Here is a 20,720-nt window from a genome sequence, read left to right on the forward strand (position 1 = left end):
AGCTAGAGGCGATGGCTTCTTGGAGCTAATTCACGGCAGCTTTCGTCCTAATTTTGGGACTGCCATGTTGGCTTGGCGATAACTATTAATTTCCAGTACCGCTGCCGTAGTCTCCTTTAGAGAGACTTAGAAATATTAATAACTCTATTTATATATATATATATATATATATATATATATTTAACCAATAAATGACAATGTGAGATTGTACAAATGACGATGTTAAGATTCCATACAAATTCAGCATTAAGTCATTTCAAGCAGTATCAGTAATTCAGTGATAACAACTGAGATTAGTAATATCAATTAATTCATTAGTATGTCAGTGACATCTCATCCTAAAAACGTAGTTTAGCAATATTGTTTCTGTTTATTTCTTTATTTATTTGAGTTAGCATATATAACATCATTTTCAGTTACATTTCCAGACAAAAACTGACAAATTCATAATAGATTAAACTCTAATTTCATCTCCCAGAATACTGACAACCAGCACTATGATATAGTTACATACAACTGAAATTCAAATCCAGATAAGACATTACCTATTGAACTATAGTTATAGTTTAGATGAGACAAAACTGAAGGTAATTGTAGGTACATGCCACTTCACCAGATGTTTTTAGCTCCAAAGTTTACCAATTTATCAAATATGTTACAGAAATAGAATATGTTAAAAAATGTTTTTTTAAAACACACAAAAAGACATACCTTGATATCAGAATCTTTCATTTTCAACTTATCAAGTAAGTCATGTGAAGACTTTTCATTACCAAGAGCTGACTTTTTCTTCTCCTCCATCAGTTCCTACACAACAAAAACAAAACAAATGAAAAAAGTTTTGTAAATATTTTTTTTCTTTTATATTATATAGAGTCTGCCAGCAATAATCCCCCTCTCTTTAACTTTCACACCCCACTTGTAATACATCCATAACCACAGTACGCTAGCATGGCCATAGTCATGACGACTAAAGCAAACTAAAGAACTATCCAATCTTTTTCAGAGAGTATATCTAGGATAACATCCTTTCCTTTTTGAAGGTGAACAGCTCTACCAGACTTCTCTCTTTCATACACAAACACATTATATATAATTATCATAAATGGTTTTAGTTCTCACCTGTAAAAGTTGATCTTTGGCTAACATCCGCTTTTCCAGTTCAACAACTTTGTTTTCTGAATCTGATACATGCAAACGTAAGGACTCCTAGCAATAAAAAGATAATTTAGATTTATTTTAAACAGTTCACTCAGCAGAATACAATTTTTTGAAGACAAATTAAATGAAATAATATTTATTACCATTTTTACATCCATTTTTGCATGGTTTATATCGAACTTCTCCAACAGCATTTGTCAAAGTCATTTGTTATCTCCTTTGTAAGGTTCAACCTCTTGAAATCGGTTTCCATCACTTCTGCAGATACCTTTTATGTGGATCTCTTGCACCTTTTTAATCAACTGTTATCATCCACATGCATCACATGCCCATACGATTTGCACCCCATCATTCAGTGCACACTAACATTACACATCCAGTAGAACATAGTCATTTAATTTTTTTCCAGCCCAGCCTTCACATGTCCTCCACATTCAATACTCATATTTCACGACCAAGCAATGATCACACTTTATACACAAGCATCATACAATTTACTCTGCATTCAGAAAAAGAAATTCTTTATTTGTCAGTAGAGATAATAGCTCCTTCAATATTTTCCAGTAAATTTTAACTTCTGCACTTTCAGAGCTCTACTACTAGTTAGATCACCTATGTAAGAGAAGCTATCTACAACTTCTATGGAACCTTCTGAGCATTTGAAAGAATTGTAACTACTCCAGTGTATCTGCCACATAGGGAAGCTTTGTTTTCTGTTAACCTGCTTTTAATCCCATTATACCTCTTGTGCATGATCTCTCAAGTCTATATTACCAAGAAGGTGAAGTTTTTCCAGAGTAAGTAGAGTAGACATGAAGATTTTAATACTTGTGTATGAATCGTTGCATAGATTCTCATGTCCAAATTTTAACTAGTTAAAGTAGTTTTATGGATGTTATGCAGTATTTCATATAATTGCCAAACTTAATACCAGGAAAAGGTGCAAAAAAATAAATAAATAAATAAAAAGACACTGGTGCACCAGATTTTCTTTTCAGCACCAGATTGAATATTTTATCCCAATCAATAACATAGCAGGATACATTCACAAGTCTCTAGTACATTACACACAAAATGAAACAGTAATGCAAAGAGTAACAAGCAGTTTTCTGAAAATTCACTTCTTCATTATGTAGGGAATGCTATTAATTATTGATTCACAAGGTTTTTGATTAATCTAGAAAATGACTTTACCTCTAAAGCATTGTTTTTAGCTGTGATAGCATTCTGAAGGTGTTGTATTAAGTCATCTTTCTCCTCCATTATTCGGGAATGGTTCTCAGTCTGCTCCTGCAAAACAATTTGATAAATTTCAATATTAAATAGTCTTTTATATATTAGCAATAACATTTTAAATCTTACAGAAGGATAGAAATTCTGTAAAACTAAGAAGTATTGATTCAGTTGGGGGAAAATACTAACACAACAGAGTAGAGAGGTACTGACAAAGTACAACAAGGAGAGATTGAAATATCAATAAAAATCAACACATTACAATAAATGGATACTGACACAGAAGATTAAAAAAGTTTTGAGACATTAAACTCAGCAGTATAAAGAGATGCTTATACAGCAAAGTAAAGGGGTTTTGACTCATTAACTCAGCAGTGTAATGAAATTAAATGAGCAGAGTAGAATGACATCTGTTCATTAAGAAGGGAATTATATCTCTTCAATTAAGTAAAGAGATACCTACTGATCTATGAAAATAAGATGGATTCATAGCAACGAAAGCCTATGGTGTATAAAAGGATTTTATATACAGTAGAGGCAAATATTTTAGATTTAAATGAATTCATATAGCAATATGTTGTGCACTGATTGTAAAGATTGTTTTTGACCAAAAAAATTATAATACAAACCCATCAATTCTACTGAATATAGTCGGCTACAAGTAACAGAAAACTTCACACTTACTTTGTGAACATTTTGAGCAGCTTTGAGGGCAGCTGAAAGTTTGTTGATATTCAAATCCTTCATTTTACTTTGTTTTCCAATCATCTAGCAACAAAAGAAGGTAAACCCAAAACATGTTAAAGTAAGCAAATACATAAAAAAGGAACAAATAACCACATTTCTCAAAGGCTTTATTAAATATTTCCCCTGATCATGTCAAATGTTAAATTTTAATATCTTAGGGTATCATAGTTCAATGATAAAATATGTTCATAGTTTAATGATAAAATATGTGTGTGTTTAATTATTGCTATATCTAAACAATATCTCTTATATATGTTTAGACACAAGACAATCTATCCACAAACTATTTAATTAATGACAATAAATTGAGTTGGTTCACATTTTAGTAACATAAAAAAAAGACAGGTTTTGTTTGACTGATTTAAAGATGACACATGGTATTAAAAATATAGTCTTCAGAGGTGCTCAATAGCTCAAAGACTAACAAAACCTATAACACTTATTTTTTTACTATTCTTTGAAGTATTGCTTAAAAATACAAGAATAATTACTTGAATAATTAGCAAATGTCTGAATTTACTTAAATCCAGCACCCTTATATGTGAACATAAAAACATTTGAAAGGATGACCAAAAATGAAATAGGAAAAGAGAGAGCAGGAAGAAAAATAAAATTAAATAATATCATCAATAGTTGCCATAAATATCAATATGTGAATAAATGCATGATCAAACTGACTCCAAGAATTGCATGTACTTACATCAATAGTTTCTTGTGCACTCAGTAACATGTGATTGGCTTTTTCCAAGTTGCTGTCTCTTTCTCGCAGAGCTAGACGCAGCTGTTGAATTTCCATGTTAAATTCTTCCTCAAGATGAATTTGATCCGACAGGGTTTTCTGGAAAAGAAAAATGCATTTATTCGTTTGCTAATAATTAATAATTGTTCACTTCAAGTTTTATCATTTATATCAATGATATTATCAGTGTAATAAAATTATGAAAAAAAATTTAGTTAACAAATCAAATTAGCTGGTGTTGGTTGAGACAGTCAACTGTTTATTTCCTCTAAATATAACACCTTACATCTATGTAAGGAATAAATATAATAGATAGGTGCTGCTGCCATGTATAAAGCACTGGTGCTAGCACCCAGTAAACTCTGTCAAGTGGTTGGCATTAGGAAGGGCATCCAACTGTAAAAGCTGGGTCAAAACAGATAACTGGAGCCCGGTGCAACTATCCAGTTGGCCAGCTCCTGTAAACTGTCTAACGCTTGCTCACATGGAAAACAGATGTTAAATGATGATAATGGAATGAAATAAAATGAGGATGATGACGACGATGGAATGAGATAAAAAAAAAAAACTACCTGTAGAGATTCTTCTTTTTCTTTTAACCTCTCCTCAAGGCTTTCAATAACTCCACTTTTCATCTAGGTAAAATAAAATAAAAACAAATATATAAATGATGAAACAAAAATAAAAATTCTTTCACAGGGTAGATTTCCAAAATTTCCCAATTACGAGGAAGACTACACCGACACAGAAATAACAGCTACAACCTACAAAGCACACCCTATTGTTTTAACATAAAGGACACATTGGCTAATGTAGTTCTACCTATGCATAAAGACAGGATGTGCGAATGGAAAGCTTTTGGTCAAGGTCTGTCCAAATAGTGGTGTTAAACATAACAATTACAGCGAATACTGCTTTTTGTGGTTTTTCTTCTTTTCATTTCACTTGTTGAGTCAGGAAGATGAGATCCTCTGAGACTTGTAAGTTTGATGCCATTAATGTTTCATTTAAACTGTTGCAGGTCAACACCTGCTGGAAAGACATGAACAGGAAGATTCCAGAGGGATGTGTAAGGACTGGGCATAATGGTTAGTGAGGAATAAAGGAGGTTGAACATCCTAAGTGTGATAAGTTGTCATTCAATGTCAAGACAAGCATACACACACAACGGGCTTCTTTTGATTTCTGTCAACCAAATCCACTCACAAGGCTTTGGTTGCTGAGGGCTATAGAAAACACTTGCCCAAGGTACCACACAGCAGGACTGAATCCAAAATCATGTGGTTGGGAAGCAAACTTCTAAACCACATAGCCACATCTGTAGAAGTAAATATTTGAAAATAATTTCTCTAGAGACAAGGTTAATCAACTGGAAAATTATAATTTCATGAATTAATTTACTTACACAACGAGGATGAGAAGAAATAAAAATAAAAACACTAACTTACCTCATCATTATTATTGCGTAACAGCTGCAGGTATTGGTGGAGTTGTTTATCCTTCTCCTTTAAGTTATCTGATAACTGCTGGATTAACATGTCTTTACTATGTGACTGGTGTTCTAAATCTTCAATCATTAACTAAAGGAATTAAACAAGACATACAGTTTATGAATGCATTATACAATCTATCAGTACATCATATAATATCAATGTTTCAGACAGTCTATCAGAGCATCAAAACACACAACCTGCAAGTACATCATAAAATGTCAATACCCCATGCAATAAGTGAATACATCATACAATCTTGAGAACATTGTACATCCTATGAATGCATCACACAATCTGAATGCATCATACACTCTGCCAGTGTACCATACAATCAATGAGAACATCATATAATTTGTTAGTGGCACATCATACTATCTGTGAGTGTATCATATAATCTGTTAGTACACCAAGCAACCTGTGAGTACATCATACAATTTGTGATATACTATCCAATCTGTGATTTCACATTACTATCTGATTACATCATACAATCTGTGAAAACATTACACAATCACTTAGTTGTACATCATACAAGCTGTGGGGACATCATACATTCTCTCAGCACATTGTATAATCTAAGTCAAAAATTCCATAAAATAACTAACAAACATGTTTATAAATATAAAAATTACACAACAGAGTAGACAATAAAAACGGTGCCTAAAGAAGCCAGAATCTACCTGATATTGATCCATTTGTTGGTCTAATTTCTCTTTAGCTTCTCTTTTCTCACGAAGCAGTTGATCTTGGAGTTGCTGAAAACAAGGAGAGACAAAAAATAGAATTAGAAATTATTGTAATATATGATGTTGTTGGTATTTAGCTTATTATTCAGGAATGGTTCTCAGTCTGCTCCTGCAAAACAATTTGAGCAAACTTGCATTCAAAGGAATTTCAACAGAGATTAAGTACCATTCATGTCATTGTGGGGATATTACTATTACCTAATGTATCCTTATTTGAAGTGGTTTGACAGAGTGCCAAACACCAACCTGTGGGAAAGGGCCATCCAGGAGCCCATACATGTTCAAATTAGACGAAGGAAATGGAGATGGATCGGGGACACACTGTGGAAAGAACCCTCAAATGTGACACGACAAGCACTTGACTGGAACCCGCAGGGGAAAAGGAAGCGAGGACGCCCAAAGCAGACATGGAAGTGGAGCATTTTGGACACGCTCAGGACCACCGGCCTGACATGGGAAGCGGCCAAGAAACACGCCAATGACTGCAAAACGTGGAAAATAACTGTTGAGGCCCTATACACCACAAGGGGCAAAAAGGATTAAGAAGAAGAAGAATGTATCCTTACACGTTTTTGAGGAATATCTGCAGTAGCCAAACAACCACAATAACAGAAATCAAGTCCCTAGTCGATTTCTGTAATATAATGTTATTTCTAGATCTGAGGAAATGGCTGAGTGCAGCACAATACTGGAGTGAATGTAACTCAGTTTAATAAGTGGGCTGGTTACACACCATATTCAGATGTGCTTTTAACGTTCCACTGGCACGAGTGTCAATCAGGCAGTACTGTGATCGGCCACGACAGCGAATTTGATTTCACTTGCCTCAACAGGTCTTCGCAAGCAAAGTTTATTGTTCAATGAATGAGGGATATTCATAAGTGGGCTGGTTACACCCACTGCCATAGGCCATGGGCTATGGTCTCACTTGGCTTGTCAGGTCTTCTCAAGCACAGTATATCTCCAAAGGTCTCGGTCACTAGTCATTGCCTCGGTAAGGCCCAATGTTTGAAGGTCATGCTTCACCACCTCATCCCAGGTTTTCCTGGGTCTACCTCTTCCACAGGTTCCCTCAACTGCTAAGGTGTCAAACTTTTTCACACAGCTGTCCTCATCCATTCACATGGTGGAGGAGGGGGGAGTGTTGGTGAAGCAAGTGGTTATCAAAACAGAGAGAGAGAGAGAGAGACAGAGTGAGACAGAGTGAGGGGGCCAGAGTTAGGGTGGTCAAGGATAGAACACGTGGGAGAAAAATATTCTTTTGGGATTTAGGGAAACATAATTTAATGAAACAGCAAATGCTGATAATAGTGAAATAGAATTGAAAAATCTTAGAATTTTCGGTAAGCCAATCTGTGACAAAATTAGAGAAATAAGTGACGATGTGACAAACTTGAATAAATGAATAGGTGACAAATAGTAAATGCACATGAAGGAACTTAAGTTTGTCTTAAGACAACAGTGAGGAAGATGAAACTATGTTTAAAATATGTTTACATGGTAAAGAATTATAACCAAAGGTTAAAGATTTATTTTTATTACCTGCACCGCATCTTCACTTTGTTTCAAAGCATCTCGTGTCTTTGTAAGCATATCTCGGAATGAACTGAGTTCCTGTTCTTTTTTCTCAATGGAATCAACCAAATTCTTACAAAACAAATTAAGAAAATTGCATTGATAAAAACATAAAATAAAATGAAAAGTAAATATTTGAACATTTTCTGTCATTGAAGAGCACAGAAATTTTATAGAATTCAAGCTATCTACATTCAATGATTTGAATGACCTTGGTTAAAGGATTAAGAATTTTTAAATACAGCCATGAAGGCTACTGATTACACTCTTTCACCAAGAGAGAACTGTCCAATAAACGTGTATATCATTAGTACTATAATTACACAACAGAAGTGCAAAAACACTTCAGAACCAGAAGAAAAAAAAAATCACAGTATTTCTGAAATCAAAGCCCACCAGAGTTGACTTTAGGTTTCATCCTAATCTTATCTTAGGATGGGTATCACAGATGCACTAGGTTCAATTTAGTCAACTATACTGATACCCTGTGCCTCCAATAAATTTGTGGGTTTATGCAAATCTGTGAAAATATAGTCAGTAACATTGCAACAGACCAATGAATTAAGTACCTTGCAGAGTTTAGTACATCCCTTTATGTTATGTGACTTTCAACTGAACTAAAGATGACTGCTTTTCCACCTTCCAAGCAGTCAACAAGTGAATACTAACATAATTGTACAGTCTCCTAAAAGTTGATGGCCATACGACAATATCAGAAATCCTCACAGCTATAAACATCATGGTATATTATACTCTTAGTGAAAAAGAGCCTGTGACCTGATTAGAATTTTCAGTTGAAAACACACCAATGCCCATGGAAAATATTTTATTCATTTCAAAAAAATCTATCATTATCGTCACTATTATCATCAATAATAGTGGTAGATGATGTAGTTCAGACATAAGCTCTTGACAAAGCAACTCACTTTCCATTCAAGATCATTTTAGACTTATGTTAATGAATTCTTGTAAAAAAAACCTTGGCAGAAAGGAAAATCATATTTTCCGTGATTTTCCAATCTGCCTATCCCAACCACATAAAAAAAAAAGGAAATTTTTTTTCTTTTTGTAATTAAAAGACCAAAGAGACATACCAAAAAATTATCATAGTTGTAATATCAATATATATATATATATATATATGTATATATAATTCATCCTTTTATGTATCAGTGGAAAACTGGGCTCAATGTAATCAATAAGCCCCTCTCCACTCCAAAGAAATATCAGGCCTTGCCTATCTTAAAAAGAATTACTAAAGGTAGTGAGTTGGTAGAATCATTAGCACACCAGACACAATGCTTAGTAGTATTTCATCTGTCTTTATGTTCTGAGTTCAAATTCTGTCAAGGCTGACTTTGCCTTTCACCCTTTCAAGGTTGCTGAAATAATGACCAGTTGAATAATGAGGTCAATGTAATTGACTAGAGCCCTCCTACCCAACTTTAGGCTTTGTGCCTATAATAGAAAGGGTTATTATTGTTAATAAGGCAAGCTAGAAGAATCATTAACACATCCGAAAAAACACCTCATGGCATTTCTTTCAGCTTGATGTTCTGAGTTCAAGCACTGCTGAGGCTGAGAGTTAACAGGTGTGATGGCAATGTGTAGCTATAAGTTGTAGAACATGCACTACATTAGGATGTTCAGGCAAGTATCAGAGTTGATCATCATCATCATCAATGTTCCATGCAAGCTGTCACATTAACTTTCTCCCAGCTCATTAGAGAAGCCCTTACATTATAGTCTGGACTATCTGAAGGACTATCCACACAAAAAGGATAACTCTCATGCTTGATTTACAAATAATACAAACGTGAGCCAAAAGACAATAAAGCTCATGATTGACAAACCCAACTGCACAGTAGCTTCAGTCAATTTCTATATCAATTGCTATCCAAGAACTGAATTCCATCATACACTACCAGGCAACTAGCAGAAGCCGATGCGCAAATGTCCAACATACGGCCTGTCCTAACATGTCACGCAAGCCAAAACAAAATCAACCATGTTTTTGTCAGCCTTTCTCTTAAGCTTACCCTCTGTAATAATCCCAGTTGTCAGAATGTGTGATGCTAAGATTCCTGAGTTACACAGCAATAAGTAGAGAGTGATATGCAAACATTCAAAACACTACTGACCCAACAAGGCTTCTGCTTGAGCCACTTCTTTATTAATAGGCATGATTATTCAAAATGCTATCTTATTTTCACACACGTGCATGCATCCACACACTTATACATGCATCCATACATACACCCCTACAATATTCACATTAGATTTACTTATGATACAAAATATGAAAGTTATTGTGTAATCAAACCAACCAAGCACTTCATGCATGACATGCATCTCATAGAAAACATTTTTTTTTCAAGTGCCGTGCCTCTACTAGTGGTACTCATTTCTACAGCTGAGTGGACCAGAGCAATGTGAAATGAAGTGTTTTGCTGAAAAACACAATGTGTTGCCTGGTCCAGGAATCGAAACCACAATCTTACAATTGTGAGTCCAACACCCTAACCACTAAGCCACACGTCTCCCAGGAAGCCATATCCACCACTTAGTCACCACTTCCTGCAAACTTCTCATGCCAGCTCTTCTCATTATCTTTTTAGTTTCTCATTATCCTGGCAAGAGATACCCAAGATTGAATGCATGCAGAATTATTAGAACATTGATAAAAATATCTTGAATTCATTCCAGCTGTTTGTGTGTTTAGCTCAAATATTATTGAGTTAAACTTGTAAACATCAAAGGTGATTGTAACCCCTCTACAACAAGACACCTGTTTCTGTCTCTCTCTGTCACACTATAACCTTTCATTATCTGACACAAGATCACCTCCTCCAACGTCCCTTCCCCTCTCAAAGGTTCTTTGTCTTGCAAGTTACTTGGTGACTCTGCCAGTACTGGTGCCACGTAAAAAGCATTTAGTCTACACTGTGAAGTGTTTGGCATTTGGAAGAGCATGCAGCTGTAAAAACTACCAAAACTGACCTTGCCTGTGCTGGTGCCATGTAAAAAGCACTCAGTCCACTCTGCAGGGTGGTTGGTGTTAGGAAGGGCATCTAGCCCTAAAAACCATGCCAAAACAGACACAGAAGTCTGGTGCAGTCTTTTGTCTGGCCAGTTCCTGTCAAACCGTCCAATCCATGCCAGCATGGAAGGCGGATGTTAAACAATGATGATGAAAACTACAGTTTAGTAACTGCTTTGTACCACCCTCTTCCATATTGGCACATCCATTGTTTCTTTTCTTTGTGGTGTCACATGAGTTCCTACTCTCTTAGATGATCTAATCATCACAGTCTTAGTTACCATTAATCATCACTTGTCATCACATTGTTCACTGAGCATGCATCACTGATTGTGACTGTGTCATTACTAATACATACAGTTGTTTGGTCTTTGTACTTACATCTCTCCTTCCCTTTTAAAAAGAAGTTGTATAACAAAACATAGCTAGTCCTGTTTATTCCTTCCCTACCCCTGAAGGGAAATAACAAAATCACATTTTGGTAACGTGTCACATAAAAATCTGGAAGATACCCTTGTTGTCAGAGATTAGAAAGGTATTGTAATTAAGACCATATTTTCATTAATATGCATCCCATCAAAAACTACACCTTCCTCCACTTATTTTCTTTCTCTACGTAACTCTACCCTAAAACATAATCCTAACCATACAACAAAACACTAACATTAAACACAGACCAAATTTTTCCTTGAAGAAGTATAATCTATGTTTAATATTATCAATTCATGAAAAAAAAAAAAAAAAAAAAAAAAAAAAAAAATGAAAGTCAAAAATGAAAAAGTTACTGCTGGTTGTGTACTCCAAAAATAGATTTTAAGAGATAGCAAAAAATTTGTAAAAAAATGGAATTTTAAAATTTATATATTTTTTTCAGAATTATGAAGAAATATTCTCTAAAGAATAGAAAAAATAGAAGATAGAAATGTCAGATAGTTGGGATTCATACTGCACAACTCAGTAAACATATGTTGTTTAAATTATATATATACATATAGGTGCTGAGTGATTAAGAATGCTACTTCATAACCACATGTTTTCAGGTTTGTTCTATAACACCATTATTAGCAATATTTAGTTAACACAATAAACTAGAATTTCTTTGTATCTAAGACCATTCACTTCATCAAATAAAGATAATTTCCAGGTTAAAAAGTGATTTCTTACAAAATGAAACTATCAATGAACAAAAGTAAAATAGTTGACAGTAAAGTACCAGCTAGATTATATAAGCATCCAGTTTGATGCTATAAGTGTTGAAGTTGGATCCATATTATTATTTTTTTTAAAAATTCCTTATTAATGGAACTAAAGCATTTTAAAAATTAGATTTTTTGACCCAGAAAACACCTATGTTTGACAAGGTAAATATTTTCACTGTGACAGATATGAAGAAGTATCAACACATACACAAACATTCATATAACAGGTATCTTCAGTTTTGGTGCATTCACACACTTATGCCCGCGTGCACGCTCACAAACACAGACAAGCATGTGACATACTAAAAAAAAAATGATGATGCACATTAAGTAGCAACTTTGTGTGATTATATCAATCAGTCCATGATACTTTTTACTATTAAATAATTAGTTAACCTCCCACCTTTTCTCACTCTAAACACACACAGTTACACACAGACAGGTATAGACACATATGCTAACATACAAAAAAACAGTCACAGAAAGTGAGGCTTAGCAATCTGGCAAATGCACATTAATAAAATAAAGACTGAGGCTGATACAATCAACTAAACCTTTCAAGATAATATTCCAGTATGGCTGCAATCCCAGTCACTGGAACCAGAAACCCTTGTGAGTGTACTTGCTACATTTTATCTTTAGTGCCTGAAGTTGGATGACAAATCTATCACAGTTCATTAAGCAAAATTAGTGGTATTCAAATCCTGTGTACAAACACAGGAATATATGTATAGAAAATCATTTTATGTTTGTTTATATTATTATTATTATTATTATCATCATCATCATCATTATTATCATTATTATTATTATTATTATTATTATTATTATTATTATTTATACACGAAACTACTGATATTAGTTTTTAAGCCTTTACAACTATTGACTACAATGATATTCTACATTTGCTAATCATGATTAAAGTTACTAACTTTAGTCTGATGAACAGCTTATCTCCATCGTTTAACAAAACCAACATTTTTATTATTTTTGTTTACTTACCTGTCTGTTACCTTAGCAAGTGAAAAAAAACCAATTGGCCACCATAAACTGACCCTAATCTGACTAATCTTATGTTTAGCATACATGAAATACATTAGAAGACTGCTAACTTCTATGCAGAGAATTATGAAGGAAGAAGCATTAGATATTACCATTTAATGAAATGATACGGGTGAAGTAAGGGGAAAAGGAAGATGAAACTTAATGAGAAAATTGTAATTAATTTAAATGATGAATAATAGTAGTAATAAAAAGGAGGGAGGCACTTTCAATAAAAATGAAATGGTGATAGTGATGAAGGAAGAAACAGAAGGAGTATTATTTATGGCAGCATACACCAACTAAATCTAAAGATGCAGTTATTTTAGTAGCAGCAAAAGATTGAAGCAGAGCAACACCCAAGCCAGACAAAAGGGGACAGATGATGGACGCATGGTCAGAGTAAATCTACCTGATTGTTTAGCTCCTTTTCGCGCACATGTCTTTGTAACTTTTCAATAAGCTCATCTTTTGAAAACATGGTACTGTGTTGTTTTTCAATGTCCTGGTAAGTGGTGATCAGTAAAGCCACATCAGCACAGCAACATCAAAAAACAAAAAAATAACAACAGGGATATCTCTCTCTCTCTCTCTCACACACACACACACACACACACATACACACAATAAACAGGAGTGTTGAGTTGGGCAAGTTAAAGTTAATGAAACAATTCAGCAACAATTATAAATACAACCATGCAAATGTAACTGAATGTACAGCAACTGAATGAATTAAAAAAAAACCAAAACAGCTTCAGCTATATCCAAAAGTCTGAAATAAATGGAGTTTTACTCAGTAATTCAATAAATGCTTTAAACTTATTCCTACCATTATTTCAAAAGCTATTGTTAATTCATGAAAATTACTTCAACAAATGCCAGTATTGTCTCCAGTCACATGCTCACAGATAAAGCAGTGAGGAGAGGGACAGCTCTAATGTTTGTGAATAGTTTAAATCCGACACATATTATACAAACTCTAGTTGCTGCTCTATGAATAGAATGATGCTAAATTCATAGGTTTGTTACAAAAACCTATCAAACCAATGAAATAATCCCTCTTACTACTTTAACTCTTCAGTAGTTTAAAAATAAAAATTCAAATATTAATTATTGCTCCAACACAGTTATTCTAATTGTTATTCACTGTAAATGAAGTTTGATGTTATCAGGATAACTTTGATATGGCTGAATCTTACTTTGTCTTTCTGTCTTCAGCCAGACAGAAGCAACGTGGTGTTGTTGGCTGAGTAGTGAACTGAATGTCTGAATACTGCATTCTACCCACTGTATGTGAGGTAAATATCAATGTTAAGATGCCTCAGAACACAGTTGGTGTCAATTTAGCAATGTTTTTGGCTGTCCTTAAAGAGTAGGTGCTGTCCTATTTGAAAATGGCACCTTGTGTGACCACCTGTCCTTACATATGCTTTGTAGGTAAACCAATATACCTTCTCTCTGATAGTATCTTCAATATTAGACAGAAATGGCTCTTCAGTCCGGAAAAGGCTTTCTGAAGGAAGACATACCTGATGGTAATAGTGTCACTAGCATTTGCAAATGAGGTAGTTTAATTTACAAATGTTCACACTATAGGTTTCACTACTACAGAGCTGTACACTACAATACAAACATTGTGAACATGTTCTTCAACATGTAAAGATAAACACCAGTTACTAGAATAGGAAACATTTAATAGAATTTCTTCCAAATAGAACAAAATCAATCTGTGACAGTACCAGATCAATCATCAGAACACTAACTGGGGTACACCAGAACACTAATTGGGGTACCTAATGTTCACCAAATCAAACCATATTTTCCAAAATATTTAAATTTACTTTACTAGATTTAAACTAGTAATGATTTTCTAAAAGCACATAAAATAATCAGATCAACTATGAAATTCAAAAAACGAAAATATATGTACTTAATTTAGTTTTTATTCTATGTAATTTTAGATACAGCAAAAATGTTTTGGCATCGGTTAATAGTTTCAAAATCAAAAATAAATAAAAATTAAAAACACTACATAAAAATCTAACAATAAGAGAATAATGGAATTGATGAAAAATGAATATAATATGTGCATTCATAGCTTTAGCCTAAGAAGGAGTGAACACTTGGTATTTCATTATAAATGAAATGTAAATATTTCCAAAGACTCTTTTACTATTCTCTATAGAAATTATATAAACTTTCATAATTAATATCACTGACAACTAAATAATATTTATCATTATCAGTATAATATTTATATTTTGGTTTGCATGAAAAATTATGTAAATATTAAATTGGATGATCAACTTCTTAAGTATTCTTCAAATATACTTAATGCAATTTTGATAGTTGCAGTTACAAAGTACTTTTTTTATAATCTAAAATTAAATTTTGGATTTTTTGAATCATTTTAAAGAAAATTTTTGTAAAAATTATAAAAGTATAAATAGAAATAATGGTGCTGGTACTGAAAATGATCAAAGACTTCTAAGATGTCAGCCAGATAGAATGAATGCACATACAGATGAACACATGAAGCACACATCTCACCTTGAAAGATGACAAGATTGTAATCAACTAATGAATTAGATAAAGGAAACAAAAAAAATCAAAATTATAACAAAAAAACAAAACAAAAAAGAGGTTCTACCTAATTGCTGTGAAAAAATATTTAAGCAATAACAACAAACAAAATGAAAAGACAATTAATTCAAACTCAATGAAATAAATAACATCAACAAGAACACCAACAATCCAGGTTTTGATAGCTTTTGATTTTAATAGATTAGGAAAAGTTTTTAAGATGTTTGCAATAAAATGTTTCATTGTGAAAACCAAACTATGATATTTAATTTAAAACAAATATATAAATTTATTTCTAATGTTTACTGTAGTACAATATCAATTAGATTAATAAGTTAAATAATAACAAGCTTTTTAATGTAAAAATAAAAAATGTTAATTAATAAGAAAGTCTCTAAATTCTTAGACCACAGATGGCCAAACCATTAATATACAAAGCTACTGGTAAGATGATCAACAGTTCATAACTTACAATTGACACTGCACCGTGTTTCTGGCAAAGATACATAAACAGAATTCTTACTAGCTCAATCTAGTAGCTGTTTTATAGTATCTACTACTTAGTAGATCTTATAGAACATTAATGAGCATTGGAAACTAGTGAATATTTATTAGATTCTATTGTTTCAACCAATATTATTATCTAAGACACTAAAATTTAGAAAGAGAAAAATTATGTTGCATACTGCTGAGTAAGTGAATTAATTCTATATGAGAATAGAATAATTTAGCTATGGTCTAAAACATTTGGAGTTAAAACTTGTGAGAATACATGAATCTGATTCAAAGGACCCCAATTTCAAATGAGTTTGGTTTCTGCAGCACAGATGACATCAGAACCAAACATATTATCTGTTTGTATAGTACCTGATATCTGTAGTTTTCTTTGTGAATACACACCACTGGTTGAGTTATTCCAGTTATTGACAAATATACAAACAGTTTGATTGAGAGAATGACGAGTGCTTCTGACTGTACTAAAGCCAGATGAGCTCCAATAGGAGTCATATATCATGGAAGTCATAAATTTCATCACTTTGATAATTAATAATTTAATTTGATTTACATTAATTTGTTTTGTTTCTCTGCTTTTGACCACTTTAACCCTACCATTACTCTTTTTTTTCTTTCTGCCGGTGGCACGTAAAAGCACCCACTACACTCTCGGAGTGTTTGGCATTAGAAAGGGCATCCAGCTGTAGAAACTCTGCCAAATCAGATTGGAGCCTGGTGTAGCCATCTGGATCACCAGTCCTCAGTCAAATCGTCCAACCCATGCTAGCATGGAAAGCGGACATTAAACGATGATGACGATGATAGACAGGATTTTTGTAGCAAGTTTGAATATTTGCATATATTTTTATAGCTGGATATGCTTCCAACTGTTAATAAAGGCTAAGTATGATTTCCCCTTTTATTAAAACAGAATTTGTACTTGATTAAACATTGTTAGGAAATACAAGACTAGAAATGCTTATTAGTTTGCCAGTACAGCTGTCTTTATCTTGTATCATCTCCCCAGTGAAGCTTAACTTTTTTTTGTGGCCTAATCATGCCTGGATTGCAGGTGTCTGAACATGCAATAATAAAATTGATTACAATAACAATGTTTATAGCAACAATACAACAATAATTTGGAGTAAGAGGGTAACAACAAATACAAAATGAACTGAAGATTTAAAAGTAGTCATGAGGGGGAATGAGGGAATGATTATGAGGATGAATTTAACTGATGACTTAGAACTTGCTTGAAGATAGTCAACTAATTGGACCAGTTCTACATCTTTAAAGCTATAGCCAACAAAGATCTCTTTAATTAACAGTTCTGTATCATTGAATGTGAAAGATGGTTTGCATAAGGTAATATGTAAACATAAAAACTAGACCTGTCCCTTGATAATATTAGTAATTTTTAAAAGAGTTCATTAAAAGCATATTACAAGCTTTCCTTTTCCCAAGAAAGCAATATAAAAAGCATAAATAATGTAGAGTTTTGTTTTTCTAAAAATAGAGAAATAATATTGTCATTTGTAAACATCATTGCAAAACTATTCTTTATATATAACAAACAGTATACACTTCAATATTGTGAAATTTATGTATGCTGAAAATTTAAAACCATTACAGCTAATTTAAAGCACTGCCATAGAACTAGCAACTTTTATTGCTGCCATTATCTTTAAATGGATCATTTATAACTAGTTTTTTTTTTAAAAAAAGATAAAGAATAATTCAAGTCCATTTATGATAAATGTCCTTATCAGACTCCATAGCATAATACTGAATATTTTACATCAAACATTGAGAAAAACTGACACAAGCTGGAACATCTGAAACATTATAAAAACAATTTAATACAGTTCTATATTTAAGAGATGAGGAATTATGTACATTATTTACATTTGACGGATATCTGTCCTCATCTTGTTTGTTGTTAACACATTTCGGCTGATATACCCTCCAGCCTTCATCAGGTGTCTTGGAGAAATTTTGAACCTGGGTTCTCATTCCTGAGATATTTTTCGATGTTGTTATTATTATTCAGGTCACTGCCTGGTATCGAACTCAGAATCTTGGGGCTACTAACCCCAAGATTCCGAGTTCGATTCATGGCAGTGACCTGAACAACAACAGCAGCAGCAGCAGCAGCAACAACAACAACAACAACAACAACAACAACAACAACAACAACAACAACAACAACAACAACAACAACAACAACAACAACAACAGCAACAGCAGCAGCGACGACGACGACGACGACGACAAAAATACCCGAAATGTGTTAACAACAAACAAGATGAGGACAAACATCCGTCAAATGTAAATAATGTAAATAAAAACAATTTAATTCTTCAGTGAAATCTTCTACTATAAAGCATAGCTAAAAAGAACATGGTTAAATTGTTTATAGCTGTATTAACAAAATCAAAATATTTCCTTCTAAAATGATACAGTTTGTATAACAAACACATGGATCATAAATCTAAACAGGAAGGACAAAGTATCTTACTTTGTGTTTCTGCAGACTAACTTCATATAATTCCTGTCGAGTTTTGTTCAGATCTTCTTTGTCTTTGAGAATATGTTTCTGCAGTTCTTGTATCTGGTAAAAGTGAGTCAATTGAACAATGCTAACTAATATGTCAACATATAACTTGTGTTATATGCAACATATAACACATTATACATACATTGAATATAATCTGCTATTTATGCAATGTAAACAAACGTATTGGTAATATCAAAAATAATAAGCATGAAAGACATTTTTAAAAATAATTTATATCAAAGTTAATAAAAATTCTCTCTACTCTATCATTTTTATACACATACCACATATGATATGTGTGTTACAGGTTACAATAGAGCAATCATGTACGCTTATGGTGAAGTGTGTAGAGTCCATATGCAAGTAGGTAATGATATAATCAGATTCTTGAAACTTCACTACTACTGAAATACATGGACATGCTTACATACGTTGCCCTGAGGCAAAACTCATTGTCTGTAATAAGGAATGAAATTATGACTGTGTGGTCAGTGACCCAGTACACTTAAATCTCACGACCACTTAAACTTCATGTAGATTTGATGAAGCAATTAATTTATGAAACAAAGAATATTACTATTTCAATGCTTAACCACAATTGATAATGTAGGTGTGTAAAATAAAATCAAGTTCTAAGATGCTACTACAGACCATAAGTTCAGATCTAGTAACTGTCATTGTAGTGTATTGCTAAACAAAGGACTTAACATTGCCAGTTTCATTTACTTATCAGGAAACGGATGAGTGGTTTATTAGAAAAACAGCCTCTCCTAAAGTAAACCATCTTGCTCATAGAAAAATGAAAGTAAAACAGTAGGTGTATGGACATAATTATACACTGATTAGATTAGTAAGGTAGAAGTATTATACACAAACATGTACCTCATTTCGTTTTTCTTGCAGATTCTGGGTAAGGCCTTTAATTAACTTGTTCTTTTTGAGGCCATTAGTTTTTTCAGTCTCTAATTCACTTTCTACTTTCTTCAATTGTTGTTCTAGGAGCTAACACAGAAAGAGAAAAGATATTTAGAATATAATACTACACCCAAAAAATATCAATAATTCAAAAAGATTAATTTAAATGTACTTATATCACAATAATTGCAAAATATATGAATTTGTTTGTGGCATTGATGGATAAATGCAAGAAGTGTATTGCAAGACAAAATAATGTTGACAGAAAAAAAATCAGTTTGTATTCCAACTTCAAAAAGCCTTATCTTGAATGCAATATGAGAAGGAATGGCAATAATCAGAGCTTAATAACTGTTCTTGCTTTGAACTTAGTGAGTGTTTACAACTCAAAGTATAAGTGTCATAAAGACAATTAATCATACGAGTCACATTTTTATGTACCTCCTAATAAACATAACAGAAATAAAGATATAATTAAAAAAATGAAAATAAAAAAAAACAATGACTTACAGCTACAGAGTCTCCTTTTTCATTCACAGATGTATTTAGCTGCTCAATCTCTGACTCCATCTTCTTGATGTTTTCTTGTTTGTCATCTATCAGATCCTGAATAGATAACATGTATTATATTTACAGCGTTGTTTCTTCAAATAGTACACAAATGTAAATGCATGTGCTTATAATGGTCTTACTAGCAGAAATATATATAGTCATGGTCAAAAGTTGGGAACATAGGTCTGAAAATTAGAATTTTTATTTTAAATGCCCAAAGTTATGTTTAATTTGCAATATATTATTACTTGGCCAAAAGTTTGGAACATAGGTCTGAAAAATGGAATTTTTATATTAAATGCCCACCAAAGTCATATTTGAATCAAATTGTACTTGGGCATAACAATTTTAATTTAAAAAAAATTTTCCAAACATTTGGCTACGACTGTGTGTGTGTGTATATATGTGTATCATCATCATCATCATCATCATCGTTTAACGTCCGCTTTCCATGCTAGCATGGGTTGGACGATTTGACTGAGGACTGGTGAAACCGGATGGCAACACCAGGCTCCAGTCTGATTTGGCAGAGTTTCTACAGCTGGATGCCCTTCCTAACGCCAACCACTCAGAGAGTGTAGTGGGTGCTTTTACGTGTCACCCGCACGAAAACGGCCACGCTCGAAATGGTGTCTTTTATGTGC

The 20,720-nt window shown here is 33.1% G+C and overlaps 1 protein-coding gene across 5 annotated transcripts in view; it reads right to left on the minus strand.

Moving 5' to 3' along the window:
- Positions 1–20,720, minus strand: part of LOC106872086 (myomegalin) — a 147,160-nt gene that overhangs the window by 56,447 nt on the left and 69,993 nt on the right. For 4 of the 5 annotated variants that reach the window (XM_052966205.1, XM_052966207.1, XM_052966206.1 and 1 more), the window contains 13 exons: positions 20,035–20,130; positions 19,492–19,611; positions 18,571–18,663; positions 13,387–13,479; positions 7,662–7,766; positions 6,054–6,128; positions 5,329–5,460; positions 4,453–4,515; positions 3,842–3,979; positions 3,079–3,162; positions 2,356–2,451; positions 1,123–1,209; positions 712–807 (listed from right to left, as the gene is read on the minus strand). In XM_052966205.1, the coding sequence (XP_052822165.1) occupies positions 712–807; positions 1,123–1,209; positions 2,356–2,451; positions 3,079–3,162; positions 3,842–3,979; positions 4,453–4,515; positions 5,329–5,460; positions 6,054–6,128; positions 7,662–7,766; positions 13,387–13,479; positions 18,571–18,663; positions 19,492–19,611; positions 20,035–20,130 (1,278 nt within the window). The remainder of the gene's footprint in view (positions 1–711; positions 808–1,122; positions 1,210–2,355; positions 2,452–3,078; positions 3,163–3,841; positions 3,980–4,452; positions 4,516–5,328; positions 5,461–6,053; positions 6,129–7,661; positions 7,767–13,386; positions 13,480–18,570; positions 18,664–19,491; positions 19,612–20,034; positions 20,131–20,720) is intronic. The other variant, XM_052966208.1, reaches the window with a different exon arrangement.

This window comes from Octopus bimaculoides, chromosome 3 (assembly GCF_001194135.2).
Source record: "Octopus bimaculoides isolate UCB-OBI-ISO-001 chromosome 3, ASM119413v2, whole genome shotgun sequence".
In the NCBI taxonomy this organism is placed as follows: Eukaryota; Metazoa; Mollusca; class Cephalopoda; order Octopoda; family Octopodidae; genus Octopus; species Octopus bimaculoides.